At 43.1% G+C, this 19,718-nt stretch overlaps 2 protein-coding genes across 4 annotated transcripts in view; one reads left to right on the forward strand and one right to left on the reverse strand.

Annotated features, from left to right (window-relative positions):
- Tmem241 (transmembrane protein 241) overlaps nt 1-19,718 on the reverse strand; it is a 140,830-nt gene that overhangs the window by 35,203 nt on the left and 85,909 nt on the right. The window lies entirely within an intron of this gene.
- On the forward strand, nt 7,152-7,349 carry LOC118594882 (translation machinery-associated protein 7-like). Its single transcript, XM_036205132.1, has one exon. The coding sequence runs from the start codon at nt 7,152-7,154 to the stop codon at nt 7,347-7,349; it is 198 nt and encodes a 65-aa protein (XP_036061025.1).

A 19,718-nucleotide genomic window follows, 5' to 3' on the forward strand; every position in this document is an offset into this window, starting at 1 on the left:
AGCTACACAGAGAAACTCTGTCTCAAAAAAAAAAAAAAAAAACCCTAATAATAATAATAATAATAATAATAATAATAATGATAATAATTTACAAAAGAACTTAAGAGCAGGCTTTTTGTGGCCCTCACCCAAGGAATTCTTCTGTGTTCTCCAGATAGAAGCCATGGCTAAGACTAGGGACTTTATTTGCAATCCTTTAAATATCCACATAATCCTTACTACTCACCCTGTGATTTATTGCCATGACCAGTATAATTACTAATGAACAACAACTCTCGCTAACCTCCACATGTGACTGTTAATAGCACTTTATATTGCTCATTAAAATATATGGGCTGTTCACTTTGCCAACCTTCTAAGCACAGTGGTATTGAGAACAGAGATGAACAAAGAAAGCCTATGTCCACACTAAGGAACGACGATTTAATGTAGAGAAACATTTTGCCAACACTTATATTTTATGAGAGAAGAATTAAGAGAGCAGAATTAGGGAAATACACTATGAATTTCGAGGTTGAGGTAAGCAAGAAATCAACCAATGTAAGGAGGAATAGACTGTCTCAGACAATCAGGCTCCTAGGAGCATGTCCGTGGTCTCAGAGATCCCAACTCCAGCCTTATGGTGGAGGGAGGTGAGCCCACTTTACAGATGAACAAACTGGGTCCACAGCAGGCAACCACCCTGATCAGAGCAGCGTCTCCAGAGTCCTGGGCCAGGCTTCCTCTTCTTGCAGCAGCAGTTGGCCCTCCACGGTGGCTCTGTTTAACCCTAACAATGTCAACGTGCCTTGGCAGTCCTCAACCTTTGCTGTATATACAAAATTGTATGGTAAGTCAAAAAAAATAAAAAATGAAACCTTGGTATATATACCCTGTCCTATTCCATAGGAACTTTTGTTGTTGTTTTTGGAGACAGAGCCACCCGACATGGGCAATAGGGACTGAACTTGGGTCTCCTGTTAATCACCGAGCCAGCTCTTTGGCCTCACTTATTACCATACGTCAGGCATGTGACCTGTCTGACAGTGTCTTTTTCAGCTCGAAGTTTTGAGTTTTGACATACCCTACCTGGGCTGCTTTTCTTCCTGCTTGTGCTTTTGGTCTCATAGCCACATCTTAAGTAGCAAGGAATTCTAAATCACTGTTTCATCCAACATCTTAATTAACATGATCCACACATACCACCGATATTACATGGTTTCCTTTTTATAAAGCTATTCTCCATATGTTCTTTGAATATACAATATGAGCTTTCTACATTATACACTGAGTCACCTGATATTTAGGCCCGGTAACATACTAGAGAATTAGCCAATATGCTCTATCATATGAACCCTTTTATTACTCAGAAGAAATCTGATTAGGATATGCAATGAGCATGAGAACATGAGACTCTAGAAAACCTCACACAGTGTGTCTCCAAAGATTCGTAGTAATTTTGGAACGGTTGGTAACCACTTCTTTGAAGAAGGAACAGAGGAATGGAGGGGGAAGAATGACCCACCCTGCCCTGGTACTTTATTGGGCAATGTTCCTTCTTTGTCCATTACGCTCATGATTTCCATGAAAATGTCAACCTTTAGCCTAAGGCTGTTTCTTCAATTTGAAGCAATTCTTTTCCTCTTTCCTTCTCCTTCTCTTTCTTTTCTCCTTTTTGTGGTATTGGACATTGGAACTAGGCCTTCCCATGCTAGGGCAGTGCTCCACTGCTATGCTGTGATACTGCTCGTCCCAGTATGTAGAACACTGTGGTTCTGTCCCTGTTGGTATCAGGCACACTTTCCAGTTCAACAACACCTCCCTGTCTTGGCATGTGAATGCTCTTTATAAAATAACAACAGGGCCTCCAGGCAACATTTTCTACTACGAAGCATTTCCTCCTGCAGAAAATGGGCTTAAGTCTGCCTGGGATGGAGGCAAGGATGGACTCACAGACAGGACAGAGGCACGGATGGACTCACAGATGGGATGGACTCACAGACGGGATGGACTTACAGATGGGATGGACTCACAGACAGGATGGACTCACAGATGGGATGGAGGCACGGATGGACTCACAGGCAGGATGGATTCACAGACGGGATGCAGCGCTACTGAGTTGGTCCCCTCTATTTACCTAGTCCCTAGAAGATGGACCTCCAGACTTAGGTTTAGGAGCTTGATGAGTCTCTATCTCCTCATTCATGATGGGTCTGCCTTCAAGAGGTTCTGAACTTGGCTTTTTAAGTCTCCCATCCCAACCAATCCCACCCCATCCAAACAATGACAACTATCCAACTCATTGAACATTCACTGCAGGTACCTTCTTCTAGAAGGATTCTGTTCCACAAGACTGAATTTTTCCTTTGTCCTCTTAGGCTAGGCCGCAGCCTCCATGCTGCCTCAGAACTGAGCAATATCCACAGGAAAACTGGACTTGCCTTTACGGGTCCTCTAGTTTCCAGCCCTTCGATAAAACCACTGTCTGTCAAAGCTCTACTAGTTTCTCCTTCCCTGGAATGTGTCCTCTTGACCCCAACTACATCTCTAGCTCATAGCCAGAAACAGCTCATATCTTCCCTCCTTGCCGCCCCTTCCATAGAGATCTAAGTTTGTGCCACTCTGTACAGCTAGGGAAGTTCTTCCCCGTGTGGAAATGTATTTTATAAATCCTCATTGCTTTCATAGCTCTCCAACTGCCTTAAAAAATATGACACATGCAACTTCTTTCTTCCTAGTTGTTTCTATTGAAATGTTGGCCTGTTACAATATACAAAATTCTAGTCTAAAATGAAAGTATCCCCTTTATTATATACAAAGGAAAACAGGCCCAGTGAGATATGATCTAAAGGCTACTGGCTTTCAACCCAGGCTTGGCAAACCACTATTACCCTGCAGCCATTGGATGCCATGCTTCTGGGAACTCTTCCAAACATCTTTATGCTCAAAAATAATCTTACTAACTCATCATTATGGCGTTAATTAACTTTATTTTTTTTCTAGTGTTTTATGTATACAGCCTGGAGCAAAAGAACTATCTCAAGGGTACAGTCTCTACTTGAGACACATGTGACCGGTGAGGATTGCTATGGAAGTTTGGGGAGGGGCAGCATCAGTTTCTACTTCAGCCTCTGGGGCAGGAGGCACTTCAGCTCTCACATCTATCCTTCCATTCTCCTCCAAGTTTACTGCAGAGGGAAGAAGGGAGCGTTCCTCTGATTGTACACTTATGTGCTCATTATACTGGTTGGAGGGATCCCGGAGAGTTAAAGGCTGGACACAGAGTCTCTTTCTTCTCTGGAAGCCATACAATAAAATCTCTCAACTCTTGGGAATGAGGATGGAAAATCTGCCTCGTCTCCCTCAGGGAACACAAGGCCTGGTCTCTCACTGCCAGGCATGAATGCCTTCTGTTTCTGACTTTACCTTGTTTCCCACCTGCCTACTATTCCTGTACACATCTCCTCATGGTCTATAACCAACACATAAGGAGAGGGTAACGGCACTCATGCACCAAAACCTTAAACAAGACAATTCTTCCCCTCCTCTCTCTTCTTCATCTTCTTTCCTCCTCCTTCCTTCTCCTCCTCCTCTTTCCCAACCCAGTACTCGGCATCAATGAAGGGCAAATACTCTACCACAGAGTTACACCCCAGCCCTAAAGCCCTGAACTCTCTACCCCAATCATAGCTTCTCTCTTGGACTTGCAATCTTCCTGGGACAGATTACAAAACATGAGTTAGCTCTTCCTTGGGGAGGATACCAACATTTTTCAAGGCCATATTAATATCATTGTCTACTGAACTGATGCTCCATCAAAGCTTCAGAGTGTTTCTTCCTTCTTCTTGGGTGTTCTGCTTTGGCCCATCCTATGATGAGTCAGAAGCAGGTTGACTGTGTTACTACAGTTTTCTTTACAGAAAGGGGTTAAGTAGACCACATACTGCTTCTTTTCCAAGTTAGTATAAAGAGCTACTAACCTGGGTCTGTTTCATTTTGTTTGTTTTTGTGGTACTGAGGACTGAACCCAGAGCCTTGGGCATGTTAGGCAAGCTCTCTACAACTACTAAGATATATCCCCATCTAGCCACTCTGATAAATGTAAAGCATCCAACTGTATAAGACAAAGGGGGAATCTGGAAGCACCTTAATCTCCCCTCAAACTGCATTCAGGGAGAGCCTGGTATATGCTTAAGCTGATTCTTCAGCCTCATACTTTCCAATTTCATGACTTCAGTTACTCATGAGCCCTTTGAAAGAATGATGGATTTCTGCCAGTTACTTTTTAACCACTGTCCTGTGGATCAAAGGTCCTAGCAGCCAGGAGTACTCTGCTGCTGTAGATGACAGGCCCGTGGCCAAGGTGTCTTTATTTTTTAAGTTGTTTTGATTCAATCAAAGGGTGGATCTAAGCTCTGCAGACTGCCTTTAGAAATGAAGTGAATTTAAACTCAGAGGAGTCCTAAATAAAAATACACCATACTTACCCAAGGCCATAACAACTGTTTCATCTGCATCTGATACAATGACTTCAATTATATTCTTTGGTATACTTCACCATAACAGAGGGGAAATAATAGACATGCCAAAAATATGTGTCAGTACCAGAGACCAGCCCTTCCTTGCAGTGTTCAAAAGTAGGAAGTATGGTGTCTGTTAGGTGAAGCTTTTGCTGCTTTTGACCCACCTCCTTTCTTTAGCCAGAAATTCCTGAGGAGGCATCGGCTGGGAGAAATGACCCTCTGCCTGACAGCATATAGCACTACATGATCACACAAGAACTCTTAACATGCAAAGCTTTCAGCAGGTCTCAGTCACCAGCAGAATTCCACCTGAGGGACTGACAAAGACCCTATAATTCTCCCTACTCAACTCCAGACATCACTGTAAAATGTAAACATCACCCTGAACCTCTAGGCAATGGACTGAATGTCCTATACTAAAGTCCTAGCCTTCGATGGTGGGGCCATCCTGTTGGGATTAGTACACTCATAAGAAGAAAGCAAGATTGAGGGAGTAGCTCAGTGGTAGCATGTGCTTAATGTGCATGAGGCCATAGGTTTCTCCCCAGCACCAACCAAAACTAACAAAATACCTAAGCATGTGTTTCTGTCCTGTTCATTCCATCTATGCTGCTTTCTCCCCACTGGCCCCATATACACAAAGGGGAAGTCACATGAACACTTAGTATGACAGATGGCCATCTGCAGGTCCCTGGATTAGACCCTACCCTGCTGATACCTTAATCTTGGACGTCCTTGTAACTGAAATTTTCTCTGGTCCCACCCAGCCCCACAGTCCCGTAGTCCAGACAAATCTCTCTCACCTGCAGTCCCGCAGCCACTCAGACCCAAGTAAACACACAGAGGCTTATATTATTTACAAATGTATTGTCCATGGCAAGCTTCTTGCTAGCTAGCTAGCTAGCTAGCTCTTATATCTTAAATTAACCCATTTCTATTAATCTATGCATTGCCACATGGCTTTGTGGCTTACCAGTACTTTCACATCTTGCTTCTCCTGGCCATGGCTCACAGCTTCTCCCCAGACTCAGCCTTTCTCTTTCCTGTCTCTCTCCTTGGATTTCCCACCTGCCACTAAGCTGCCTTACCATAGGCCAAAGTAGATTATTTATTAACCAATGGAACAACATATATTCACAGCATACAGAAAGATATCCCCCAGTACATCCTAGCTTCAAGAATTGTCAGAAAATAAATTCCTAGGCTAGGAAGATGGGTTGGTCATTGAAGAGTTTGTTTTGAACAAATGAAGATCTGATTGACCCTCAGAACTCATGTAAGAAGCCAGCATAGTGGATACTTCTCATCCCAGGGATGGTGAGGTAGGAGGGAGAAGCCTCTGGCAGGTGGCTAGCAAGGTCAACAAGAAGCCCTGTCTCAAACAAAAGCTGAGAGGAACCTGAGGTATGACACTCCAGGTTCTCCTTTGACTTCCACTCTTATATGGACACACACACCTGTACACACACATGCATGCATGCCCCCCACACACACACACACATGCACATACACAGAAAAAAGCATATCAGTAGTTGAAGTCATTCAGCCTATGGTATTTTGTTATGACAGACTAAGACATCCTTTTTTTACTCTGCTAAAAAGATTTTTTAATGTAAGTTTAAAAATAAAGAAGAGATGTTTCAAAGACATCTTTCACTGAATTATAAGTGGCAAATGTAAAGGACTTTGAGTTTCTGCTGGGGTGAAGCTCAATTGCTCTTATGGAGATCATACTAGGCCCTAGAGAGGCACCAAGAAAGGCCAGACTCCTCACAGAAGCCCACAATGATCAGCCAACACTGGACATCAGTGAGGAAACAGGCTCAGAAAATGCTAAACCACTGGTTGTTAACAAAAATCCAAAGCATGGGGTGGCCAGCAGCTGTCATCAACACCAAATGAAAACTGAAAGTCACTAGCTAGAAACCCTTTTCCTAGTAAGGTATCCCAGAGAACCACACTCACTTAGAGAGGCAGCTGGCCTGTGATTCGGTGTATGCATATGAATTAGAGGTCAACATTCAGCATCTATCTTGTTTTGGGGGACAATACTTCCCACTGAGCCTGGGCTCCCTGACTGAGCTAGACTGGCTGGCCAAAGCCTGAGGTATTGTCTTGTCTCTGCCTTCCCGACCTTAGGCTTCAGAGGCACATCAGACCTCCACTGGTTTACCTTACATGGGTTCTGGGTAACCTGTCCTCCTGGCCTTGGAGGCACATCACACCGCCATTGGTTTACCTTACATGGGTTCTGGGTAACCAAAACTCAGGTCTTCGCAGCTGCAAGCACTTTAGCCTGGAGCCACCCTACTAGCTTCCAGGGAGAATTGTTTAAGAAGCTTAAAAAGCCAGCTGGATACAGAGGGCAAATATCAACTAGAAGTAGTCAAGAAACATAATACAAAGGCCACACACACCATGGCCATTTCCATGTGTGGAGGGAAGGCACCAGGAGGCTGCCAGCAGAGCCAAGGAGGTAGGTGAACACGATGTTCTGAGATGCAGCTGAAACTAGTCCATGTAGGGTGTCTCCTATGTGGAAAAACATCATTACAGACACTCAAACCCATGCTCTAAAGGCTGAGAGCCTTTAGTATAATTCTCACCAAATTCCACAGTGCAAAAAAGTCTAATGGGTCTGTAGGCATCATGTTGGGTCCTGAAGGTGGTGGCAAAAAGAAGCCCCTGAAACTGCCCAAGAAGCAGGCTAAGGAGATGGACGAGGAAGATAAGGCTTTCAAGCAGAAACAAAAAGAGGAGCAGAAGAAACTCAAGAAGCTAAAAGCCAAGGCCGCGGGTAAGGGACCCCTGGCCACAGGTGAAATTAAGAAATCCGGCAAAAAGTAAGCTGTTCCTCATATTTGAGAGGATGGCGACCCTCTTCCATTCCTATTTAAACATCTGGATTCCCTGCCATAACATGTTTGCCACCTACAGCTAGAATGAAGTGTTATCCTGGAGCCTGTTGAACATTGTAATAAACTTTTGTTAAAAAAAATTATAATAATAAATAATACAATGGCTCATTGTCTCTGGTGTTCAGCAATTCCTACCTCAGCTGTGAATTTAAAGTAAACTCAGTCCAAAATCCTACCAGAGCTGTTTCATCTTTGTTGTACTCTGAATTCTGTGTCACTTTGAATTAATTAAACCAACTCGTTAAAAGGCTAAAAAAAAAAAAGTCTAATGTAATGGTGCTAGTGAAGAAATACAGTCCCTTGCCCCCTCCCATATGCAAGATACATGTGGCCTCATGGAAGTTATAAACATTGAACTCTGCACAGTGGCCCTGCCTTGGGTTCTGAGATGAGAATTGAGCTGCTGACTTGACCTGCCCCTCCTCTGGGTGCAACCAGAAGCCACAGCAGCATCCTTCTCTTCAGAAGGATGTCCATCTGTAGTTGTGCATCCAAAAGCTGTCTCTGGCCCCTGAACACATGCACATCCTATGGAGGCAGTTAGCATGCAACTTGGAAATCCCTTGAGTGCTCCAGAGTAACTGCAATTGACCTGTACATTATGAATGTGCTGGGCTGGGACAGAGCTCAGTAAGTAAAAGGAGAACCTAAGTTAGATTGTCAGTATCCAGGATTTTTGTTTTGTTTTAGTTATTGTTGCTGGGAGTGAGGGATCTTACTATGCAGCCCTGGACAGCCTGGAACTTGCTATATAGACCAGATTGGCCTCAAACTCACAGAAATCTTCCTGTCTCTGTCTCTCAAGTGATGGAACTAAAGGTGTGTGCCACCTTGACAGCTGGCACCCAGGGGCTACAGGATATTTGAATAAACTGTATAAAGATGCATCACTGTTTTACCTTGCCTGCCTAAGGCACCTGATTGGTTTAATAAAGAGCTGCATTCCAATAGCTAGTCATGAGAGGTTAGGCATGGCTTCCAGGCAGAGAGAGAAACTGCGGATGAATCTGAGGCATAGGAGACACCAGCGAGATATGAAGGGACACAGGCATACAGAATGGAGGAGAGGGTAAAAAGCCACATGGCAGAACATAGATTAATAGAAGCGGGTTAATTAAGTTATAAGAGCTAGTTGGGAACAAGCCTAAGCTAAAGGCCAAGCTTTCATAATTAATAGTAAGTCTCCATGTCATTATTTGGCAGCTGGCAGTCCCCAAAAGAAAGTCCAACAAGAAAGTCCCACTATATTTGGCACCTAATGTAGGGCATGACCAACCGGACGGAGAAGTCATTCCAGCTGGTGTTGCCTCAGCTACCGCCTGGGCTCTGCAAGCACTCACAACAACTGGGTTCTGCTCGGGGACTCCAGAAAGTGAGCACAGCAACTTCCCAGAGCTGGGACTATTAGGAGCAGCTGGGACAGTTAGAAGCAGCTGGGACTGTTAGGAACAGCTGGGATGGTTAGGAGCAGCTGGGACGGTTAGAAGCAGCTGGGGCTGTTAGGAGCAGCTGGGACGGTTAGGTGCTGTCCTGTGACCCAAAGGGGGCAGAGCCAGCCACCAGTGCCTGTGCTAAATGGAGCCATACCATTTTAGGTTTAGCCTACACAGTTGGTGAAGGCTGCAGACACACAAAAAGTCAGGTCCAGGCTGAAAAACCTCTAAACAAGTACAGTATGTTTTAAAAATGTACTTTGATGCTAAAGAAAGAGAAGAAAATGGGTATAGACAGAAAAAAGTTTAAAAATAATAAAGTCTTTTTAAAAAGTAAAGTAATATAAAAAGAACAAGCCACATAAGGATGGGAAATACACAGGGCATCTGGATCCTGTATGATGTTTGTTGACTTTGAATTTTTTGAATGTTGATATGTGAAGAGCAAATGCTGCTGGCACTGGATTGTAGAAAAATAACTGCTAAATTAAATCAGCCTACTTTAAGGATTGTCAGTATCCAGGATTTTTGTTTTGTTTTAGTTATTGTTGTTGGGAGTGAAGGATCTTACTATGCAGCCCTGGACAGCCTTTGGTGGATTATGAATGTTTACTACCATTTAGGGGCGTTGGTTACAAGTTGTTACTGATGATGGTCAGAAAAAAACTAAACAAAGGAATCTCATTCTGAAAAGAAAATAGAGGGATACTGGAATGATAGGATGAAAGGGTAGATTATTGAGTCTACTTTTAGAGTAAAAAGCAACTATTAATCTCAAAAATTTTACATTGTATGAATTTTTGTATATTGATACAAATTTAAGGTTATTTTTGGACTATACTGTATATCTGTTTCTACTCGTTTAAGGAATTTTTGTGTATTGATATAAATTTACAGATATTTTTGTTTTAACATACTGTATATATGTTTCTACTCTTGTTTAAGGTATTGTATCTAGGTAGCTCATTTTTTAAAATGTAATATAAAGTTCTAGTTCTTGAAAGTTATTATTAGAAACTATTTAGGATAATTAAGAAATACGGTTTAGTAGTTAGTCATCTATAACAATTGAACTTGTAGTCATGTTAGGTATGTTTTCAAGGTCAAACATATTTTAGATATAGATGATCTTCAAACACTTCAGAGATCTATAGAATATGACATTTAAGATGTTTTAATAACATAAGATTTTTTATGACAGTGAGATAAGTCTGCTTGTGGCAGCACCAATCCACTTAAAAAATGATTGGCATCAAAGAACCTCCATATGGAGTTTGCTTTCATTGTGACAAAGTTAGCCACTGGGCAAGAAACTGCCCTTACTTCAGCTGCTGACAGTATGCTGTCCAAATTGGACAAGCAGGACACAAAAGAAAGTGACTGTCAATCTTTGCTGAGACAAGGTAGAACATTCCTTCAAATTCCTGCTTCACAGAAAAGTCTGTCAGATATTCTATGTCTGTAGGCTGAAGATGGACGCCCCAACGTTGCAGAGGAAACTTGGGTGATGGTCCTGGCAGCCAGCTGTCTCTGTCATTTCTATAGTTTTGGAAGTTGTTTGCTCTGTGAACAGCACACAGATTTACACCCACACACAAATAATGTACTAATCATCTTATTGTACAGTTACAAACAAAATGCTGGGTGGCCCTGCTGCATTTCAGGTTGTGAAGCATCTTTGTGACACTAAAACTCAGGCCATGGTGATTCCTTAACTGAAGAACTCCCATTCATGAAGTGCTTATGGCTGTCCTTTGACAGACACATAGACTATTCCAAAATTATTTATGGGGAGCAGCCCCCTCCTGCTGGTCTTAGAAGTCACAATCCTTAGCTCAAAAGGTCACCATGGCTAGGGCACTATCCTCTCCCCTGTAATGAGACCCACCTCATCACTTCCACCACTATCTTTTATAAAGTACAGATTTCTAGCAAGTAATCAACCTTTCTGTTTCAAAATCCTTGTATCCAAGTTTTACCTCTGTCCAAACAAAGGTACTGCCGATGGCCATGTTAGAGGAGCAGCAGATGGCAACTGAAGTTCAAGGTGTCAGCCCACCAGGAGGAAACTCTCTGATGGGTCATCTGACTTAAGCAAGGCCATGAGACTACAGACCCCAGGATATCTTTTGTTTCTGCTGTGCCTTTACATATTTGCTGCTACCATCTTTCTCTGGTATCTGACATGGGGTGAGTGGATGTGGACAGACAACCCCACCCCCATTGCCTGTAATGTAGTGTGTATCTCATGATAAACATCCTGATCTACTGGCCATTTTTATCTATGGATTGTCAAGAAGATGATTCCTCCATAAGCTGTACTGTCTAGCTGATATAATAATGTTAGCATATATAGTTTTGATGAATAAAAATGAATACAAAGAACTGCTACACAGTCATGGCCTATGAGTTCCCCCTAAGGAGCTGCTTTAGATCACACCTTAAGTTAATGAGCTAGGCTGGCTCAAATTCCTTTAATCTTAATGCTAAGAAATGCAGTCACAGGTTTCAGTGTGCACTATTAGCTAAAACAAAGCTTCAAAGTAACTTTAAATTAAACCATATGTCTTGCTAATGGTTTTTAAGATTAACAATTCCAGAAAAGCAACCTAAAGTTCACAAGGACACATAGCTAAGCTGTCTGATTCATTAAGCTAGAGTTTTAAATACAAAACAGCCCAATTACTGCTAGCTGATGGATGATTAATTCCTTGCACCCATTGCTGGCCTCAGTTTGCTGATATGGGTATGCACCCTGAAGATTCAAAGCTCAGCTATGACTGTTTCTTATGTTGATAAAGATTGGGTCCTGGTATTGCACAAATAACAGGAAGTAGGACACCAAAGTCTGGAAACAGAAGCAACTTTTATTCATATACACTGCAGAAAAGAAGGAAATTCTGACTAGTCAGGACTACAGAGAATCATTTGACTTGGTAGACCAAAAAAGAGGGAGCTGCAGGTTTCTTTCTGTGGTCAGAGGTCACACACAGGACAGAAAGTACATTTGAGATTTAAAGCCTCATGGTGCCATAGTACCTTGAGAGTGCTGATTGGAGCTGATGCTAAAAGATTTACAGTATATCAGGAATGTTGACTTCAGCCTGAATTAGAAGATTTATGACACTGCAGGCATCTCCATGTCCAGAGACTTGGCACTCTCTGAATACCTCTAGGATCCAAAGAGAACCCAGAATTTACAACTTCTGATTACAGGGTATTCATTCAAAATGTTTACACAGTCATGAGTTAGTTTGAATTGCCTTTCCCCTGCCTGGGAGAATGCAGGACAAAATGTCATAGTGGCCAATACACCTATAGGTTATAAATAAAGAATTTTCACATTTTCTTGGGCTCTTCAGCAGTTTAGGTTTGTGATTCCTTTAAAATTCCTTATAAGATTACCTCTTAAGATAGATAATAAAGTAATTGATTCTTTCTTTGCAGCCTGTCAACAAAAGAGTTGGTTGAGAAAATGTGCTCTTTGCTTGCTCATGGCCTATTATTCTGTGACAAGCTATTTAGATATATTGCATGTGAGTTGTTGGGATGACTGTTTTTAATCATTTAGGGAGATTTTAAAAAATCATGTCTTTACCTATAATCATTCACTTGAGAAATTGTGACTCCTCTACTGCCTGGAAGATTTTGTTAGGTATATAAGCAGTAGAGGGAGAGAAAACAAAAGAGAATAAAGAAGGGCACCATCGAGAGTGTGTGTCTTTTTCCTATCCCCCTCGTATAGAAAAGTTTTTGCTACACCCACACTGTGGATTTCTCTTTGAGCCCTCTGCTGCCTGGAGGCTGGCCTCCCAGGCTGCAATAAGGCACACCCATTTTCTCAACACTGGAGAGGTATTCTGAACCTACACTTTATTTTATTTTATTTTGAGACAGGGTTTCTCTGTAGTTTTGGTACCTGTTTTGGATCTCACTCTGTAGCCCAGGCTGGCCTTGAACTCACAGAGACCTGCCTGGCTCTGCCTCCTAAGTGCTGGGATTAAAGGCGTGCGCCACTACTGCCCAGCTGAACCTACACTTTATTTTTGCAATTGAATTTCAAGGAGGTAACAGATCATGATTCTGAACCAAACAAAAACTATAAAAATATATACAGCAGAGTGCCCCCTTCCCTGTTTGCTCAGTTCTCACTTCTTGCTATAGACAATCATGTTTATTGGTTTCTTTATGTACATGTAAATCAATATGAATAGAGATTATGGGTTTGTTTCTTTTTTTTACACACAAAAAAAGCTGGCACGGTACACGTATGGTTTGACTTGGTGTTTTTACTTAGTAATATATCTTGGGGATTCTCTCCTGGCAGCATGCCGAGTGTCCATAAGTTTTCTTTCCCCTATTTATACAATTTGTAAGTTTTCAATGGTAAACCGTTCTGAGAAGCATGATGAACTCATGGGTCCTTCTGCCTGGGACAGGAATCACTCCCAGCAGTCTACATCATCCACCCATCTACTGGCTTGCTCTGCTTCCCTGATCTTCCAGCAGTCACCCCAATAACTGGCCTCGGGTTTGATTTCATTAATAAGAACTTTTAAGATTCCTGCTACATCTGGCGCCCAACGTTCGTAGTACGAATTCACTTAAAAGCCTCTTGCCTGTGGCCTTGCGGGCCCCTGCTCAGACCCCAGCTACCCTCAGCCTGTTGTGGTGGCTCACACCAGTAGGATTTACTGAAGAAAGCAGAAGCAGGAGGATCCTGAATTTGAGGCCAGCCTAGGAGGCTTGCTAAGGAGAAGCTTTGGCCTAGCCACAAACGGTGGTAGCTGTGGGACTATGGAGGCAGCAGCTGCTGCTCCAAATTGCTGGCTTCTTCTCATCATGTTGGTGACTGCGGTAATTCTGCTACCTGGGATGAATGGTTTACTGCTGCTGGTTCAGAGAAGAATTGCCAGGACCATCGTGTTACAAGAAAGCATCAACAAAGGTCAGTTTGGAAAAGTTTGGCAAGACAAATGGTGGGGAGAAATTGCTGTGAAGATATTCTCTTCTAGGGAAGAATGTTTATGGTTCTGAGAGACAGGCATTTATCAGACTGTGATTGCTCCAAACCACAGAGAAGGCAGGCACACACACACACACACACACACACACACACACACACACACAAAAAAAAAAAAAAATTCTAAAGGGAACTATGACCACGCCTAACAGCGACTTTGAAATCTTTAAAAGGTTGACGGGACCCAACAAAGATGAATTCATGTGGACTATGGTAAAGCCAGTAGCGCCATGGAAAGATCGACTTTGGACTACAAACTGCTCAGGACAATTTTGAGATGGCTAACTGAGATGACAGACTACTTGAACAAGGACTTGAAACAAGCCCTGCACTTTCTCATTATGCAGTGCCTGGACAAATGATACAGGACTAGACAATTAACCCAAAAATAGAGTTGAGGTTTAAAAAAGAAAAAGGAGACTATAGATATGAGGTAGATCACTGAATCTACCCTGAGAAAAAAGATAAAGAAATAATAGGATAAATGGGTAGATCATTGAATCTACACTAAAAAGAAAAAGGGAAAGATATAAAAATGACAAAAGGTAGATTAATGAAGCTATTATGAAAAGAAAAAAGAGAGAATATGAATATGATAAGAAAAAAGGTCAATTTTTGAATCTACTTTTAAAAAGGAACTACTTGTTTTAATTAGGATAAGTAATGAAAATTTTTTGCCTGAGTTTATCAAATGTTACTGGACTGGACATTGTTATATATTAATGGAGTTTTTCACCCGAATCTGTCAAATGTTAATGGACTAGACATCATTATTGTAATCTTAACTGTGTATATTGTATATACTTATTGGATATGATTTTTCTTGTATTAGTTATAAGCTTCTTTTAATTTTAGACAAAAACAGGAGAAATGTGGTGGTATTGTGTTCCCCAAAATATAGTGTGTTCCCCAAAATAAGCTTATCGTCAGAGAACAGGATGGCCACAATATTAAACAGGATAGGCAGTGGGAGCACATGCCTTTAATCCTAGCATTACAAAAACAGAAACACCTCTGGATCTCTGAGTTCAAGGCCACATTAGAAACAGCCAGGCGTGGTGACACATGCCTTTAATCCCAGAAATCCAGCCTTTAATACCAGGGAGTGATAGGCAGAAAGTAGAAAGATATATAAGGTGTGAAGACCAGAAACTAGCAGCATTTGGCTAGTTAAGCTTTTGGCTGGTTAAGCATTCAGGCTTTTGAGCAGCAGTTCATCTGAGATCCATTCTGGATGAGGACTCAGAGGCTTGCAGTCTGAGAAAACAAGACCAGCTGAGGAACTAGCAAGGTGAGGTAGCTGTGGCTTGTTCTGTCTCTTTGATCTTTCAGCAGTCACCCCAATAACTGGCCTCAGGTTTGATTTTATTAATAAGAACTTTTAAGATTCATGCTACATAAATGTCTCAGTTAACAGGTCCCCCATCACAGCATTTCCGTCCTTATATTCAAGTAGCCTTTATTTTACTGAATAATGACTCCAAAGTAAAAGAACAGTGATGCTGGCAACTTTATTGAGATACATTTTTATAACTGCTCTGTTGTTGTTGTTACCTCTTATGGCTAATTCAGAATAATTTAATTTATTCAATTTTACCTGAGGTATGTATGGATAAGAAACAATGTCATATATGAGGTTTGGTACTATCTGTGACTTCAGGTAGCCTCTGGGGTATTGAGATGTATCCCCCACAAATAAAGGGGAGGCTACTGTATTAGGTCAAAGGGCACACACATTTGTTAAGTATTAAATGTCACTTCAGGGTTTTGTGGAGATAAATTATTACCCCTAAAATACAATGGGTTAACTCTATGATTCGCTCCCTATTAACCATGTGTAAAACCACAGGGTTCCCAACAGCTACCACCTCTGTCTGCCCAGGTTCCCTGGAACTTGGTGACATACTTTGAAATCCATGAAGTCCATACTGCAGCTGGAACTGGAGTGGCTGGTGCAGGTCTAGTCTTTCCACAGCTGATGAGAAGACAGGGTCGAATGCTCTCCAGTATCCAGTGTCAACGAGTGTGCTGCCACAAGGTTTTGAAAGCATAGTCCAAGGCAGATGTTAAGGACTAACTGCTGGCCAGAGGCCTCCAAATAGCACAGGTTATGGCCATTGGTCTTTGTTGCCCCCAGAATTAAATGGTAAGACCCTACAGTTTGATTTCAGGACAGAGAGAAATCAAACAAACTGGCATTGAAAATTTCCTTCCTGCTGACTAGCTTTCATATGCTGTGGAGACCACCAGGGAAGAAAAAACACTGACAGTATTATTCAGCAGTGAAGCCTGTATGCTATAACATCCTGCCAGACAAGGTGTGCCTAACAGTGGAATAGTGGCTTGAAGTTACGGGTTACCAACTGCCTTTGTAGTGAATTTGAGGCCTGTTACAAAGAAAGAAATTCAGGTTTCATACTGTAAATCTGGTCCAAAGCTCCCAAGCCCCAGGAAGGAAGCTACTAAAATTGTTTTGCTAAAACCATGCTGTCAAACTTCCTTCTAAATATTTATGCCTATGCCAATACCTTCAACCTTGGCTAGAGAAGTTTCTCTTGGCAATGATCGGGAGTTAATGCAGAGAGTCATAGCCAAAGTGCTGAGAATTGAGTGTCTATTGAGCACTCGGCCCTAAGCGGGACATCTGTATCAACTCTCCACTTGTAAGGCTCAGGGAACAGCACCGAAGAGGGGCAGAAAGAACGTAAGAGCTACAGGATGGGAAGCAGCCCTGTGAAATGCTGTCCTTGGGCAGTGACGTGGCCACTGCACCCAGGTACTCACTGTGGCTATGGTTTAACTATCCAAGATCAAGTCAACAAGAAAGTCCACATTCCCACAGACAGCACGACTGAACGCAGGAGGGTATTAGCTAAACAAAACCAGAGAGACATGAAGGGTGAGGAGGAAGGGTGGGGATCTGGGGCAGCAGGAGGGCATTATTACACATATGAAATTGTCAAAGAATTAAAAACATTTAAAAAGATATTCTTTATAAAGTAAAACAGCTAACAGAGCCGGCGAGATAGCTCAGAGGTTTAAAAGCACTGGCTGCTAGTCGAGAGGCAGGAGGATCTCTGTGAGTCTGAGGCCAGCCTGGTCTACATAGTGAGTTCCAGGACAGCCAGGGCTACACAGAGAAACCCTGTGTCAGGAAAGGAAATAAAGCTAACTATCGGACAGCTTGCCATGCAGACAGGGAAGGTTTGAGAGAGGTCTCAGGTTATAAAGTCAGATTCTTTCTTTCCTTCTGTTCCTCTACTGAGGGGTCTATCCAATGCCAGGCATTGTGCCAAATACCCAGAGACACTGAGAAGCCTGGCATACAGGATCTACTAGTCACAGGCCACCACTTGTTCAGCTCAAGTTCTCCCTTTTAATAAAGGGAGTAACTCTCGGGGAGGTGGTGGCGCACGCCTATAATCCCAGCACTCAGGAGGCAGAGGCAGGTGGATCTCTGTGAGTTCAAGGCCAGCCTGGTCTAAAAAGTAAGTTCCAGGACAGCTTCCAAAGCTACAGAGAAACCTGTCTTGAAAAACCAAAAAAAAAAAAAGAAAGAAAGAAAGAAAAGAATAAAAGGGGGGGGGGTCATGTAACTCATTTCTAAAGCTCCTTTCCACACATCATGGTTCAAAATTAAGTCATAAGAAAAAAGTTATTTGTTTCAATACTGGTTAGTACACCCTACAGCACATCATACTGATTGGGAAACTCCAAGCCTAGGGAGGAGCCAGCAATCTGCTCTCCCACACTTAGCTCCTATGGGAGCTTGCCGACAGAACAGTGAGGGATGGCTGGGTCCTGGTGCTAGCATGTGCTCCTGGCTCCTGGGGCAAGGTGCTTCTTCCCACCAGTCTCCACCAGCTCTTGATTTCCTGGGGCATTTTCTACATCATATAATTATCTATGAGAAAATTTCCACGATCAAGTGCAGACTTCTATGAAGTCTTCCTACCAGACCATGCATGACATCCAGGCTCCCTCTCTCAAGTATCACTGACAATTCACACAACAGAGCAGACCCAACACTGAGTACTTCAAGGAGGGCCACAGGATTTAAGTCCTGGGACCTGGTTTCAAGTCAGAGCTCCTTCATTCAAATTTATACAAATTATGTGACATCTTTTTACCCCCTAACCCCAAAGGAGGTACAAGGTTGGAGCCACACAACTATAATTAAAATCAAGTAAGAAATGTGTGTCAGAGTGTCTGTCGCATTGCCAAAGGTGAGCACAGATTGTGGGAACTGTGACTGTCTCTTGTCCCATCATCTTGTATGCCACAGGTGTGAGGTGGCCTGAGGCAAAGTCTGGTTTGGGCTCAGGTACTGGTCTAGGTATTTCTATCTACAGAGCTAAAAAAAAGCCTCTTATGTTTTACCCACAGCCCAAGGCAGAAGGGCCTGGGATTTCTGCTTGTTAGGGACCACGAGAAAGGTGCCATCATAATTCACACAGCAAAGCTAGAGAGCAACACCCCCGCCCCAAACTGCAGAGCGGAAGTTGATTTTCAGGCCTGCCTCGGTTGGTCATACCCCATAACCTCAAGGAGTCTGCTCCCCTTCCCATTCCCTCTTACGAAAGCTGGCAGGCCACCTCTCTTGGACATCACTGCCCATGACACACAATGATGTGTGCTGACAGCCTGGCAAGCTGGGACCAGGAGAGCGGTCAACTTGAAAAGCTTGCTGTAAAAGCCTCCAATCCTAACTCCAAAGCAAAGGGAGCCTGACAGGCAGGAGAAAAGTGCTCCAACAACACAGCAAGCCTGAGGCCACCCCCTGGGAGGCGCCCAGCCCAGTCCTAACAGGTGCACCCAGTGAGAGGCACAGCTCTGGAACATGATGTTTGTTTTTTGAACCACTCAGCCTGTGAGAATGGCAGGCATGCTGTTTTCTTTAACCAACCTCAGCCCCTGACAGAAGAGAGCGCCTGACATCCCAGCACAGCACCTGTGGAGCTGAGCCAAACAATACACACTTCTGCCATGCCATGGGGATTCTGAGCTCACATCTTCATCTTAGACCTGAGCTATTTGTTAGAAACATTCTCCAGTCATGGCATTCGGGAGACACAGTGGCTAGTAGCCAGACTAGAAAGGCTCCAACTAAAAAATCTTCTTTTCCCCAACAGGTGACATGCAGACTGCCTGTAATAAAAGGCAATGGTAAAGCAAGAGGCAGGAACGAGCTGTTAAGGAGCAGGTGCTAGAACATATGGGACAGAAGGGGTAAGGGGCTTCCGGGTAGGGGGTAACAGGGAAGGGCAGGAAGACGGGGGAGTGAGGGGGCAGTCAGCAAAAATTACGTTTGAAAATGTCATAATGAAACCTAATACTTTACATGCTAATTTAAAAATATTTTCAAGCCGGGTGTTGGTGGCACACACCTTTAATCCCAACACTCAGGAGGCAGAGCCAGGCAGATCTCTGTGAGTTCGAGGCCAGCCTGGGCTACAGAGCGAGATCCAGGACAAGCACCAAAACTACATGGAGAAACCTTGTCTCAAAAAACTAAAAATAAGTAAATAAACATATTTTCCAGACAGCCTCTTTGACATGTAATGAACCGGCTGTGAAACTCCCCGTTAAAGGGCGCAGCTCAGCCCCGGTCAGTGTCCTTGGGTTGTGCAGTCACCATGTCTCAGTCCATGGTACTGGACTGTCTGTCTGAGGGCTGTCTTCCTTTTTCTTGTGTGTACACCCAGGAGTGGGGCAGCTGGGTTACAATGGAAACGCTGTGGGGTATTAGTGTCCCCACGTCCTGCCCGGCATGCTAGTCTTTACCACTGCAGCCACTCCCTCTGTTCTCCATCTGGGTCCGCAGGCAGCAAGAGAGTGACAT

This window comes from Onychomys torridus, chromosome 13, assembly GCF_903995425.1.
Source record: "Onychomys torridus chromosome 13, mOncTor1.1, whole genome shotgun sequence".
Classification (NCBI taxonomy): Eukaryota; Metazoa; Chordata; class Mammalia; order Rodentia; family Cricetidae; genus Onychomys; species Onychomys torridus.